The 15,135-nt window shown below is 35.8% G+C and overlaps 1 protein-coding gene and 1 pseudogene across 6 annotated transcripts in view; one reads left to right on the forward strand and one right to left on the reverse strand.

Moving 5' to 3' along the window:
- IPO11 (importin 11) overlaps nt 1-15,135 on the forward strand; it is a 210,834-nt gene that overhangs the window by 56,865 nt on the left and 138,834 nt on the right. For 5 of the 6 annotated variants that reach the window (XR_004680925.1, XR_004680924.1, XR_004680926.1 and 2 more), the window contains exons 6-10: nt 1,877-2,009; nt 5,924-5,982; nt 10,619-10,667; nt 12,098-12,168; nt 14,498-14,690. Coding sequence is in view for 3 of the 6 variants with exons in the window: in XM_035014503.1 (XP_034870394.1) it covers nt 1,877-2,009; nt 5,924-5,982; nt 10,619-10,667; nt 12,098-12,168; nt 14,498-14,690 (505 nt within the window). In the remaining 3 variants the exon portion in view is untranslated. Of the gene's footprint in view, nt 1-427; nt 549-1,876; nt 2,010-5,923; nt 5,983-10,618; nt 10,668-12,097; nt 12,169-14,497; nt 14,691-15,135 lie in introns of all 6 variants that reach the window. The other variant, XM_035014504.1, reaches the window with a different exon arrangement.
- LOC118016827 lies at nt 5,193-5,654 on the reverse strand (annotated as a pseudogene).

Consider the following 15,135-nt stretch of genomic DNA (forward strand, 5'->3'; position numbering starts at 1 on the left):
TATTTATTAAGTAGTCATTATACCTGTTTTAAGCATATGCACAAAATAAGGGAGAGCCAAAGCTCTGATCAGTTAGTGAATACAGAAGGCCTTTTAGATTTCGACAGTTTATTATTTATTTTGGACAGAGAAAAGAAATTAGACACATTGGTACCAACTCCCTGTGATTTTTGTTCCACATACCAAAAAGAATGACCAAGGCAGTATGGGCTGAATGACTCAGGTGCAAATTGTGGGATGCCCCATTGCTAAGGAGCCTCTTCTAGCCCGTAACTAAGTGGTTTTTTTTTTTTTTTTTTCTGCAGCTCTATTTTGAAGGGGGTGGGTCAGAGAACTTTATATCTCATCAGAACCCAGGAAGTGAGGAGGTGAGCAGGAGATGGTCTTGTAGAAGTTCCTTACAAGCTTTCCATTTCTTGTTTTCCAGGAGGATTGTAATATGTTCTGCTGATACTCCTATTAGTTGTGTTCAAGTCTTTGCCTTTGTGGCCTATGTAGATACATGCAAAGTCACCAGGGGGATTTGGCAAAGCTCTTTTCCTACACCTGTAAGCATAGACCATTAAAATTATTGAATTAAAATAATAGAAATGGGATTTTTTTCATAGAAGTTTTATTTATAGGATTGCATTTCTGACTGGTTTCTGATGCCTGAAATTACTATAAATCCAGTGTTTAGTGAAGATGATATACTCTTATCTGGAGTAAGAAAAAGCATTCTAGAGTATGCTAATGATAACTAGTCATTCATGTGTACTTTTTTTTTTAAAGATTTTATTTATTTATTTGAGACAGAGAGAATGAGAGAGAGAGAGAGAGAGAGAGAGCACATGAGAGGGGGGAGGGTCAGAGGGAGAAGCAGGCTCCCTGCCGAGCAGAGAGCCCGATGCGGGACTCCATCCAGGGACTCCAGGATCATGACCTGAGCCGAAGGCAGTCGCTTAACCAACTGAGCCACCCAGGCGCCCTAATGTGTACTTTCATATCATTTTTATTTAAATTGAATGGCCATGTAGACTCAGCTGGATTGCTCTTAGACCTTCTGGAAAAACAAACATAAAAAGCTGAAGATACCCCTGGAAATGGTTCTGCCTCAACCTGGGTGGCAGAGGCCAACTGCATCCCAGTGTGAAAGTGAGGTTTGTAAATATCAGTACCTATTAGGAAATCAGCCTGACAAGCATTGTGGTTTGTATGTTCCTGCATTAAATGCCTTAAAACCATAATGGGTAGAACCGGCAGAACACAGAAATTTGATTCTTTTGTAGTAGTATATTATTATTATTATTATTATTTTTAAGATTTTTATTTATTTTTTGACAGAGAGACAGCGAGAGAGGGCACACAAGCAGGGGGAGTGGGAGAGGGAGAAGCAGGCTTCCCGCTGAGCAGGGAGCCCGATGCGGGGCTCGATCCCAGGACCCTGGGATCATGACCTGAGCCGAAGGCAGACGCTTAACAACTGGGCCACCCAGGCGCCCCTTAGTATACTATTTTATATGTTATACTCAATGACAGTCTGTCACTGTTTTAAAAACTGAATGTTGCAGCATATTAGTGGAAGAAAAAAGCTATAATAGAAAATGTCAGACTGCAGTGCAGGCATTAGACTAAGTACTGTTTCAAGAAAAACGAGTATTTCAGGTGTGTATATGTGTGTTCACAGCAGCAGCAGAAACGGTCCTTGATACTGTACGTTCTGTCTTAAAAAGTTTGAAACGTGATAAATGACTTAACTATTTCACATCTCATTGAAAATGACATTAAAACTGTAATTAAAAACGGACCTAAAAGTTGAAATGTATTACTCTGTAGATCTCATTGATTACTGAAATCTGTGTTTTTTATGAACAAATTTGTTGATATTTCTTTGCAGTTAGCATCTGGAATTTATAATTTTGCCTGCTCTCTGTGGAATCACCATACAGACACATTCCTTCAACACGTTTCTTCTGGCGGTGAAGCTGCAGTTCTAAGTTCACTAGAACGAACTCTGCTGTCATTGAAAGGTACTATTAAACTTGGTATGTTCATTTTTGGAAATGACATACCTCAGAAGAATCAACAGATAGTTCCTCTGATGGATTATCTGCTCTCACTTGCCCTGGGAGAGTATGTGGTTAGTCTCTCCCTCACATACAAGGCCTTATTTGTGGTTGGTTTTTCGTTAGTGAGAACAGCCTTTCCTCAAGGAATTTGTGGGATAAAAGTGTGGGATAGTTTTATGTTATAGTCACATTTCTGGGGTCTCGGGGCTCTGAATATGTTCCTTTCAAATATTTCTGCCTTTTTTTTTTTTTTTTTTTTTTGCTTCTACTTTACACTTCCCTTTCTGGGCTCCTGCCCTTATCATTGCTGTGCTAACTTCACTAAACTTCAGTCCTCAAGTGTTCGTTGAGCTCTGTCTCCCAGGTCTGTTTTCCATGAGAACTCAGCTTCTGTCTTTCTTGTTTGTACGTCAGGCTCACTTGGATTTTAGAAGGTGCTTGATGGCATGCCATCTTAGCCTGTGTTTTCCTGTGCTTTGCTTGTAGGGATCCCTTAGCATAAATTTCTATTTTATCTTCCCCGAGCTGGTTACCTTGACAAATATATTCTGAGATTCCTTTCCTTTACAGAACACTCATGCTTGGCTCATTCTCTTTTTCTTCCAATCTTTCTCCTCTTCTGGTGCCTAGGCTTTTTATTAGTTTGTATTTCTTAGTTTGAGCTCAGGCAGCCTTTAGTGCTCTTTCTGTGGCTCATTTTGCATCCTTTGGCTTTACTTATAAGCCCTTTTGTCATACTCCTCTTCGTACCGTAGGATACTGCTGTACACTCTTGGCACTGCTCTCGTGCATCACTTACCATTGATCAGACAGTGGATGCACAGACTTCAAACTGTCAGCACATTTTGGTGAACCTTGGAGACAAAAGCGTGAATGAATTTAAGGGACTGCTGACAAGTAAAATTCATTATACAGGTGGTTGGTTATATAAGTGAGTGGAGATGGTTTTGTCAACATCCTTAAGGACGAAATTTAAAAGGATTTAGAGATAAACATTTATCCAGAAACTGGTATAAGGTTATGTGTACAAGACTTGTGTAAGTTCTGTATTTAATGATTAAGGAATTTTCACTAGTGCTTTTAATTGTGGTTTTCTTACCTTACTGATTTCAAAGAGTAACTCTGACAAAAAGGATGCAGCACTAATCTACATTAGCCTGATTTTAGCTTTCCAGTACTTCCTTGTCTCAGGGTCTTAGGTACACCGTAGCATTTCTAAGATATCTTGACCTGGAAAAATCCCATAGCATTTCCTTTTAAAGTATTTGTTCTGCCCAGCTGTAAATTTCTATGACTTGAGCAAAACTTAAGACTACAGTTTTTGTTATATGTAATCTGAGTCTATACCTGTGTGCACTTAGACATGCATATATATAATCATTATTTCAATAAATTTGTGGTTAGGTGTTTGACACTAGATAGACATAATAAAATGGTTACACAAATATATGTAAAATGACACGTGACAGTGGTCTTACAATATTATGGTAACTGACAATGCGGTCAGAAAGGACTTCCTGAGAAAGTGATGTTTGAACCAGAATCATCGTAGGGTAAGTAGACGTTAACCAAGTGATGAAGGGGGAAAGAAAGGACTGTCCCAGGTAATGTGGAGCAAGTACTTTTGTGGGAATGAATGAATCCAGAATAAGGGACTCAGTTTGAATCCTGTTTTCTCCTATGATGATGAGTAACTTTTGAGTTGCATATAATTGTAGTTTGAAACTGATAGTTTTGTGGACAGTTGCGTTCTGAACTTTTTTTTTTCCACCATTACCCCCTTCTAAACCTGTTTTTAGTATACTGCCTTTGAGCTTCACGTCATGAACCCTAACTCTCAGTTACAGAGATAGCAGTGCTATCTGTAACATTTTCTTAAAGTGATGTGACTTTGAATTTTGTAGTCTCTGTTGCTGCCATCTTTGTGTTTCTGATTTGTGCTGTTTTACATATATTATTCTATTGAATCCTTTAATAACCTTATGAGGTAGGACTTACTAACACAGTTTACAGACAAAGAATGTGAGATCTAGAAAAGTTGTCCAAAATAATACAGCTGTAAACATCGGAGCTGGGATTTAAATATAGATCTGACTTCCAGTCGTTTATCCTGCTTGTCTCCCTGTGTACACCAGTTACTCATAAAATGTGATGTTTGTTTATACTTGAGCGCTGTAGTCTATTTCAGATTTGGAAATAGTTCAGCTTTTATATCCTTTATAGGAGATACTATATTTTCATTAATGTAGTCTAAAACTAAATGAAGTTCTTTGGTCACTGCTGAGACATAATTTCATGGTTATGGAATAGAGAGATAACTTTCTCAGTTTCAACTTATAGGGGTTATTGCTAGTGAGAAGTACTAACAGTTATAGCAATTAAGTTTTGCAATATAGTTTTAGAAACATAAGTAGTTAAGATATGTGAGAAGAACACAGCTTTTTTTTTTTTTTAGAATAACAAAAAAATATTTTACTAAAACATAAGATTTTCAGAAGTTTCCAGACAAGCCATACAAAATGGTCACAAGCTTTTTCTTGAAGGAAGGATTCTACACTTGACAGCAAAGTCACAATGTTATTAGTGAGGGCTGTGATGTTTGTTTAATGTTCCCATTTTGGTTCAAACAATCAAGCTTGTCCATCTACAGCATCTAAATGAAGTTAGGCTTGGCTAGAGAGCATATTCTAAAGAGCTGGTTAGCTGCTTTTAACCAATGCAATTAGATCACCATAAAAAGGGGGAAAGGAGCCCATAAAATTAAAATAAAACTACCTCTCCCCCTCAAAAAAAGTAATAAAGAAAAACACCCACACCCCTGCAGCTAACCCTGACAACTACCTTCATTCACAGTGCTTTATACTCAAACCATGAGGGGGAAAATGAATAAAAGCCGAGAAGGGCCACTGCTTTTAAAGGTTTCACAACAATCAGATGGTACTTCTAGCCTCTGCTCATGCTTTACAGCAGTGAATCAGGACAAGACATAGATTTGCTAATGTGCGTTTAATCACCAAAGGACTGAAGATGTCTGGGCTTTTATTCTGTAATGTTTCTAAGACTGTGTCCATTAAATGCAAACAGAAAAGGAAGAAGTCTTGGCAGAACAGGAGAAGTGATGCACACTTGATGATCAGATTGATTTTAAATATTATTCATGGCATATAGCCTAGTCCATGCTCTAGCTGTTTCTATGGCTTGGGCATCGTTGGTCTTCCACTGCTCCGCTGCATCATTTGCTAATGGATCAGCTGGATTGCGAGCACTTAATAAAGCCTGGACCGATAGCAGAACTGTGCAGATCTGCAGTGCTGGGGACCCTTTATCTTTCAAAATATCTAAACATATTCTTCCCAACTTGTCTACATTAGGATGATAAATTTTGGTCATGAAACATACTTCAGGGGCTGCCATGGGGTATTCTTCTCTGTTTGGAATAGTTCAGGCTTAAAAGTCCCTCCCTCAAAGGGGGAATCCTGGGGGCCAGCAAAGACCACATGAAAATAATGGGCGTTGCTCTCATCTGGTTCTGCCTTTAGTGCCAGGAACTGGTTCTGCCAGCAAACGCTGGGTTGCCTTGATAATCCTGCAGGGCAGCCCGGCCATCTTGTCAGATCCCGAGTTCAGCCTCTGGTCCAAACTCTCAAGAACACAGCTTTTGAGTCATAAGAATTTGACTGTCATTCCATCTTTCCTACTTGGAAACAAACCAATGATCAGGGATTACCTTTCTTTATCTATTATATGAAAGGATGAAGTTAGAGTAACCCCCAGTCTTGATGAGGCTTTGTGATTCTGAGTCTTTGTTATGATTATGATTTTATAGGATAAGATACGAGGCATTTAGTGCAATAAAGCTCAATTTTACTTTTCAGTGCTGCGTAAATTAACTGTTAATGGATTTGTGGAACCTCATAAGAATATGGAGGTGATGGTAAGTGAAAGCAGTTACTGATTCTTTGTGGCTTTGGGAAAGTGCTTGGTATTTTCCTGGATGTTTTAAAGCTTATTCTTTTTACTTGGCATTCATTTACAAGTTTTTATTAAGTGACCTTTTACCATTTTGTATGTGTTATACTATACTTTTTAGACTTATGGCCTTTTTTTCAGTATATCAAAGCAGCTCCTTCATGAAGGGGAGGAAATAAGCCTAGGACAGTTCTCAAGTGCCATGATACATTGAGTGTTATTTATAATTTGAATTGGGGTGAACTTCTTGAATTTGAATGCTGTTATTACATTTCTAGGTCCATTGTGGACCTAGATATTTAAAATGATTTTTTTTGTTTGATCATAACATTTATGTGTGCTCTTTGTAGTCAATTGCATGTATATATACAAGAAGGGAAAGCCCTGTTGTTAAGCCCAACATTTGTGATGTATATTCATTGTTTGTATGACATCATCTACTTTTTCTGTGTACAAGAATATATAGCTGTATATATTTTATCCTGAAACAAAATGAGATTGTATTATATATTTACTCAGATCTGTGTTAGTTTTCACAGTGAGTTTAAGTCAGCTAAAATGTTGCTTTGTATAGGTTGCTTTGGGGGTGTTGAACAGAATTGTGAAAAAAGTACATCTCATTGGGTCTTTGGGTCTGCCCTGCCAGATTTGACCAGAGTTACTCTGTTTTAAATCTTTAGTATACTGTGCCTGTCAGTAAGATTTTGATTGCAATAATGATTCTACTGTTAAAAGAATTTAAAAGCTGGTGATATACATCATTATAGTGTGATGGCTATTTTGTTCTATAAAAGTGTTACGTGCTTATTTTTTTAAAAGTTAAACACAGAAGGAAAGGAAATAAAAAGTCATTTGAAAACTTGGTATCAAAGATATTGCTAAAATTTGTAAGTATACTTTAAGACATTTTATGCAGTCTTTCAGATATTCTTTTCTCTCTTCCTCAGTTTTATGTAAATGGGTCCCATGCTCTGTTTCTTGACTTGCTTTTTCTTAAATTTATATGTCGTTTTTCTCATGGGTATTTTTCTCATGTCAGTAATATATGTTATGTTTTTAATGATTCTGTGGTAAATCCATGTGATTACTGTCAGTGAGCTAATTTTTAAAAAGTGATAACATTAATATAGGATTCCTATAATTTACCTGCCCAGTTATCCATTGGAGCTAGGATTTAAATACAGTATTTAAGGGACTCATTTACTCAATGAAAAGTAATGATAACTAACAAAAAAAAAAATTCCTAGTTATCCACTGATGGATATATAGGTTGTTTCCAGTTTTTAATTGTTGGTCAGTGATGTTGGAATGAACATTTGGGTATATATGTCATTATATACTTTTCTGATGAACTCTTCAGGATAAATTACTAGAAGTGGAAATGGTTGATTCAAGTACAGGCACGTTGATAGCATTGATTGATATTGTCAAATTGCCAAAATATGTAAAAAAAAAACCAGCCATAATTTTAATGCTGATACATTTTAAATATTTATATTTATTGCCATAGTGCCATAAAACACTTCAGAAACCAATGAGACAGCTTCTCCTAAATTCCTGCACTGTAATGCATTACGTTGCATAAAGGCAGAGACTATTTCATTCACTGTCCGTCCCAGAGCTTGGAATAGTCTCTGCCAATAGTAAATGCTCAGTAGTTATTTGTAAAATGAAAGAATATGTGATAGAGTGAAACAGTAGGTCAGAAGGCTCAGTAATTATTTTTTTTAATTTTTTTTTTTAAAGATTTTATTTATTTGAGACAGAGAGAATGAGAGAGAGAGAGCACATGAGAGGGGGGAGGGTCAGAGGGAGAAGCAGGCTCCCTGCCGAGCAGAGAGCCCGATGCGGGACTCCATCCAGGGACTCCAGGATCATGACCTGAGCCGAAGGCAGTCGCTTAACCAACTGAGCCACCCAGGCGCCCCGGCTCAGTAATTATTTTTATATGCAATATGATTCTGAATATCATAAAATTATGTAACTAAAATATTGTGTTCATTGGCGTTTTGTTTTTTTTAGTAAAAATAAATTGATTTGAATCACATTCCTATAAAGTGGAATAGTGGTTTTCAGAGGAAACTGTCAATGTTCTGTGAGCTTTTGGCTTTCCGTTGAGAGTCTGTCTTCTGTCTACTGAAACTGTATGCCCGCTTTTACTCAGTTATAAATGCTGTTTTGTAGCAGTTAAGGTATATTGACTTGTTGGAAACAAAATAGAATTTTAACAAGTTAAGGGCGGTTTTTCAAGTAACATAAAGGTCTTAAAAATAACATGGAACTTAAAAGATGCTTTAGAAGTGCTGTATGATAATGGTGAGATTTTGGTTTCTGGAGGCAAATAGATTTGGATTTGAATCTTGACTTGGCCTTTTCCTGATAGCGTGGCCTCCAGCTGTTTACTTACCTACCCTGATACTCAGTTTCTTTTTTTGTTGTTGTTTATAAATGAAGATGAAATAATAGTACCTACCTCATTGGATGTTGTGAGGATTAAGGGAGATAATGATTTTTTGTAAATGGTTCAGCTAATTAAAGTGCTCCATAAATGACCATTTAATGGTTAATTTGAGTTATTGTGTAATTATTTAACATAAATCATAAACTGTAACTTAGTTTATTTGGCTTGCAGAGTAATTAGCTGTCTATAATTCTATAAATTCTTGATTCACTTGATCAGCTTACTAAATTTGATGACTTTTATCATTTGCTACTTTCTTTGGAGAACCCCGATTGATAAACTAGTATTATTTAGGGCACCTGGGTGGCTCAGTTGGTTAAGCGACTGCCTTCGGCTCAGGTCATGATCCTGGAGTCCCAGGATCGAGTCCCGCATAGGGCTCCCTGCTCGGCAGGGAGTCTGCTTCTCCCTCTGACCCTCCCGACCCTCCCCCCTCTCATCCTCTCTCTCTCTCAGTCTCTCTCTCTCAAATAAATAAATAAAATCTTTAAAAAAAAAAAAACTAGTATTATTTAAAAGAAATAGAGTAAAATTCTTTCTACGTTGTCATTACTTTTTTTTTTTTGAAGATTTTGACAGAGATACAGTGACAGAGGGAACACAAGCAGGGGGAGTGGGAGAGGGAGAAGCAGGCTTCCCGCTGAGCAGGGAGCCCAATGTGGGGCTCAATCCCAGGACCCTGGGATCATGACCTGAGCCGAAGGCAGGTGCTTAACGACTGAGCCACCCAGGCGCCCCTACGTTGTCATTTTTTTAAGGGACCATTGGACTACTGTATAAATTTAAAATACATATAGGATCTCAATGATCTTATTCGTCCTCTAATGAAACGTTTTGCTCTTTCATCATCCTAGGAATTATTTTTTTGTTAGTTATCATTACTTTTCAGTTACTCTCAACTGTGGTTAAAAAGACTGAAAGAGTGTCAAATGTAAGATGATGGAATTGCCAGAAGGATGAAGCAGTAGTGAAATTGTCATCTTTCAGTTTCTTTATTGGGTTGTGCACTGTATTCCATCATCTTTAAGAAGGAATAAAGAAGACTGGAAGCACTATCATTTTATTCTACTTTCAGCTTTTGTTTAACACACTGAGAATTCAGAACTTCATTTTCTGCCCTAATTGGCAGAGAAGAAAATTGACAAGAGGAAGAAGTTTCATAATTTTTACCTGAATCAGAAGATGGATGCTCTCAGACAAACTGAGAGCAGCATTCTAGGCCCTGATGATGATGGTGAAATTGTCTAAGTGAAATCTGTTTCTGAGTTGTCAGATGATGATATCCTAGTTGAATTGTTTCAAACTCAAGAATGGTTGAGTGGACAACATATTCCTAAGGACAAAGAGGAAATAAGACTATTCTAGTTAGTCATTCATCAGAATGGCCTTCACCATGTAGTTATTTTGTGCAAAAACTTGGACCATCCTATTTGTTGAAAGAGCATGTGACATCTTTTATACACCAAAATTTTTTGATCCAAAAAGTCTGTGATGTTGAAATTTTAAAAAATTTTAATTAAGTTGTTTTTCACTATCCCTTTATATCTGTAAAATTTTTATAATGTTTCTTAAAATACGTATTAGCAAATAAGGGTTGTTTAGATTTTTACCAGATCATAATTGATGACACTTGTTTTTCTCTTTTATCTGAAGCTAATAAATTTAATACTTGGGCTTAAGAACTTCTACTTTAAATAATTAGTACCATTTATTCATGTACCGAGTACTTAATGTTCTCAAATACTGTTCCTGGATTCTGGGATAGAGTAGTGAACACAGTGAATTTCTGGCTCTTAGGGAGTGTACATTTTAGTGGGAGCAGACAGATAATAGACAAACAGTATGCCAGGGGATTATAAGAGCTGTGAAGAAGAAAATCAGTGAGGAGAATAGAGATTATCTAGTTAAACAGAATGCTTAAAAAATGTTTTATTTATTGCAAAGTGATTAAGGTAACTGAAATGAGACAATGAAGAGATGAAATACTGTATTTTCTAATGGAAGATTTGTTAATAGTATTTATTTTATCTCATTTTAACTTTTTAAAATGATGTGATAGATACATTTTAGTATTTTTGAAAAAGTATAAGGGAGCTGTTTACAACAGTAAATTGAGACCTTAAAAAAACTTTTTTTCTAGGGTTTTTTACATGGAATATTTGACCGTCTGAAGCAATTTCTGGAATGCAGTAAGTACTCCTTTGACAGTAGATTTTACTTATAGAATCCTTATTCATAACTTGTGCTCTGCTTGTGTATATGAAAAGGCTAACCTCTTGATCATTAATCCTTTGAGCTTGCATTGGGAGCCCACTTTGTCTTTATATACCTGTCTTGTCCTGAGTATTGCGGAAATGTTTTTTGTTTTTTTTTTTTTAAATCTGTTTTGTGTCCTGTTTCTTTGTAGATATTTTTACTGCTACTGCTCTTTTCCATGCATATATCCACAGCAGTCATGTATTTAATACTCATTAAATGTCGCTCCTGTGCCACATGCTCCTTAGACTTTGTATGGGTTCTTTTTTAGTTCATTTTACATGTGGGTATGATATAAATTACCTTAAATGGTACTTTAATTTTGTAAATCCCTTGTATATTAATCTTCACTGGCTTATCTTTAGGGCCTTCTCTCATCCACTACACACAAGAGAATTTAGCATTTATATTTGTGTTATATTATACTCATTGTTTGTTATCCTTTTCCCTGTGATTGTAAGCACCTTTACTCAACATACACACCTACAAACACAGAATACACACGCATGTGCTTGCATGCGCACATACACATGTGTACATCCTGTGTGTATTTGTGTACATTTACGTGCGTGTGTACTTGGGGACTTAATAGTCTGAGAAGATATTTTAGTGTACTCACTTTTAGGGAGTTGTTGATTGTTTCATGTGAGTCGTTTTCAGCTTAGTAAAAACATTGTTGAGTCTTTTACCAGGTACTGTTCTGGGTACTGTACATGCAAAGATGAATAAGCGAACTTATATAAAGTAGTTTACTTTTATGAAAATGGTCATTTTCTCTGGTCACCCTGTGGAGAAGCAAAGGGAAGAATAGGAGTCCTCCCAGGAGAGGAGAATGTTGTAAATGATGAGATGATTCAGAAGAGTATGCTTATAGGGAGTAGTTGATGGACTGATGGACACTATTCTGAATATACAAAATTAATTAATTATGCCAGGGAAATTTTCTGAGGAAAATGGTCAGAAAATGCAGGAAAAATAATGAGTATGTTACTCTTTGAATGCTTTGTTTTTACCTATTTTGCTTGTAAATTTCAACTGTGACTAATTTAGATTTTGAAAATGTGATTGGTAATTCATGGATAAAATTGCTACTTCCCTTTCACTTTAACATGAGCTCAGTTTGTATTTTAGGATTAATTTTGTGAAACATGGTACTGGGGATGACTGTGCCAAGTACTTGTAAATCTTTTAAAAAACTTGATGATTAATTTTTTAGAGTTGGGAAAGCACGGTAATGAATTTTAATGCAAAACGTACAAAAATATATCTTGACTATTTTTGTGAAAGGTTTTGTCATTGTTTTGATTGTGAATTAATGGAGTATTATAAACTTGTACTAATATTTGAATTGTATTTTTAACAGGTAGAAATATAGGTACAGATAACGTTTGTAGAGATAGATTGGAAAAGACCATCATTCTTTTTACTAAAGTGGTAAGTTTTCTTTTTATTTTAAGTATGTTTTCTTAAAAAAAATACATGTACTCAGATTTAAGAAGGAGAATGATGTGAGCATACATTCTTTAATGTGAAGTAAGTTGTTTTCTGACTATAGCAAAGTTAAAAAAAACTACTTTGAAGTATTTAGCATGCATGTAATAATTAAATTTATGCCATAATATCAGTTATAAGTCACTTTATTGTAAAAAAAAATCCTAATATTAGGGAAGTTCATTTCTCTGAAGTTTCTTATTCTCAAGCCTACTGGATAAAAGCAGAGATAAAGAAGGTACCAGTTGCAGCTGAGCAGGAACTAGGTCATATGTAACAGGCAATGTAATATCAGGAAGTCACTGTATTCAGAATGACAGATTATCATCGTCAATATGAAACATCTTTTGAATAGAATTATATGGGTGCACTTGTGCTAGGCAATGTGTATAAATTTCTGATAAAACAAAGTTTTATGGAAACTGATTTTTATGAAATTTTGGCCTGGGGATGGTTGAGAGAAGTACATAGAGTTGGGAAGACCTGGTTTGAGGACTGCATTGCACTAAAACCGGCCGTTGAAGAGAGGTAGCAGTATCTAAACTTGTAGCCTATTTTCCCTTTTTTCCTGAAGCTTCATTAATAGGATTAAGGTTGTCTGTTCCCCTGGGAGTAGAAAAAAGGAGTAGAAATGAGCTGTTCTTATGTCTTTGGTTAAGTTGCAGTACCTTTAGTTTCAATTCTCCTTATTTCCCACAGTTAGGTCCTAAATAGCCTCAACAGCAAAAGCCTACCTAATCCTCCAAGAGCCAGCAGGAAATTGACTCAGGTAGTTTAAGTTAAAAACCCAAAAAAACACAAAGCAAAGTAAAATGCCATGATGTGGTTAGTCAGTGGATCTGTGCAGTGTTCATAAATAATTTCATTTATGAAATTCACATTATAATGTCTGGCTTTATTAAAGCTTTACAAATTGGAACATTTCAAACATATTTGAGTCCCTTTGAGGTCATCCCTTAGCTTCAGGAATTATCAACATATGTTGAAAGTTAGCTGTTTTATCTGTATACTTCCTCTCCCTCCCCTCCTTGCTGGTTTTTAAAAAGCAAATCTCAGATATCCTATTAGTATTATCTATAAATATTTGAATATATATCTTTAAGTGATTAGGGGTTTAAAGTAACCAATCTAACACATTTAAAAAGTAGGAATGACTTTTTATTATCCTCTATTTAGCCAGTTTTTAGATTTTTCTCAATTTTTATTTTTATTTTTTTTTTAAAGATTTTATTTATTTATTTGACAGAGAGACACACAGCGAAAGAGGGAACACAAGCAGAGGGAGTGGGAGAGGGAGAAGCAGGCTTCCCGCGGAGCATGTGGGGCTCGATCCCAGGACCCTGGGATCATGACCTGAGCCGAAGGCAGGCTCTTAACGACTGAGCCACTCAGGCGCCCCAGATTTTTCTCAATTTTTATAGCTGTTTTGTTGGAATTGGGATTCAGTAGTGTCAGTTCTCTTTTTTTGTTGTTGTTGCTATCTATTTGTCGAGGTAATAGATAATTTCCTTCTAGGGTTTTTTGTGTTTGCATTTGGCTCTCTCCATCCTGTTGTGTTACTTACCATGTTCCTTTGTCTCTATACCTTTCCTCTTCCCATATCTCTTATAAATTTGTAGTTAGATATAGAGGCTTGATCATATTCAGACTTTATTTTGTGGAGGAGGGCAAGGATGGCAAGAGTACTTTACAAGAGTATTGTGTATTTCGTATTGCATCACATCAGGAGATACAGTGTCTGTATCCTCAGCAACCTTTCCCTGTTGGTTATTTTAGAAGGTATTAATGATCATGCCTACATCTGTTGTTTGATAAGGGGTTACAGAATGATGGCATTCTATTATTTTGTTGGCATTTATTAGCCAGAATTCTTTCGTAAAGAAGAAATCTACCTCATCAACTGGTAGTTGAAATATAGTTTCACTTTTTGCCTTTATTACTTTTTAAAGTCCTGTCTTTTATATGCACACTTTTTGTTTCATATTTACCCATTGTTACTGAATTAAGTATGAAGTGGGTCTATTTTGGACCCTGGACTAGAAATAATAGAAATTTCTTGTCATGAGATACAATCTGACACTACCCACATTATAGGATGTATCCCATGAAATCAGTTGCATGTGTATTACATGGAAAACTACATGTATGTAGATTCTCCACCAAGGTTCAAATCTTGCCAGATGTATATCAGCAAAGTTATAAGATGTACTTATGGATGATTATATTCCTATATGAACTTGAAGAAAATAAATTTTAATTTTTTTCTTTATAGCTTTTGGACTTCTTGGATCAGCATCCGTTTTCATTTACTCCTCTAATTCAGAGATCACTGGAATTTTCTGTAAGCTATGTATTTACGGAAGTTGGTGAAGGCGTTACATTCGAACGATTCATTGTTCAATGCATGAATCTTATTAAGATGATTGTTAAAAATTATGCTTATAAGCCATCCAAAAATTTTGAAGGTAATGCCTTACTGGCAGTTTTTTCCCCCATTATTTCAAATGTGAAGTAATTGCTATTTTTATCTATTTGAAATTCATTTACTTAAGTGTGAAAAATAAAATGTTGCTTGGACATGAAATAGAGGTAAGGATTAGAGACTTTAATATGTGAGTGCCAGCTTTAAAAGCCTTATAATGTATTTAGTAAACTATCTTTTGTAGCACAATAAAAGGTCAGTTGAAGGCTTGGGACTTTAAGAATTAAGTACTCCAATAACCACTGCAGTTCATGTTGTAAGCTGAATTTATTTGTACAATTAAAATTTTTCTCTGATTTTAGTGAGGTTACTTCTAGACATTGGATTGCATTCATGTGCATGTGTACCAAGATGAATGAGGAGTTCTTGTAGGAGAGAGAAAGACATATGTATCTAAGTCACTCCAATATGGTGTGATAATACAGCAC

Source organism: Mirounga leonina, unplaced genomic scaffold, assembly GCF_011800145.1.
Source record: "Mirounga leonina isolate KUSES-001 unplaced genomic scaffold, KU_Mleo_1.0 Mir_168, whole genome shotgun sequence".
Lineage (NCBI taxonomy): Eukaryota > Metazoa > Chordata > Mammalia > Carnivora > Phocidae > Mirounga > Mirounga leonina.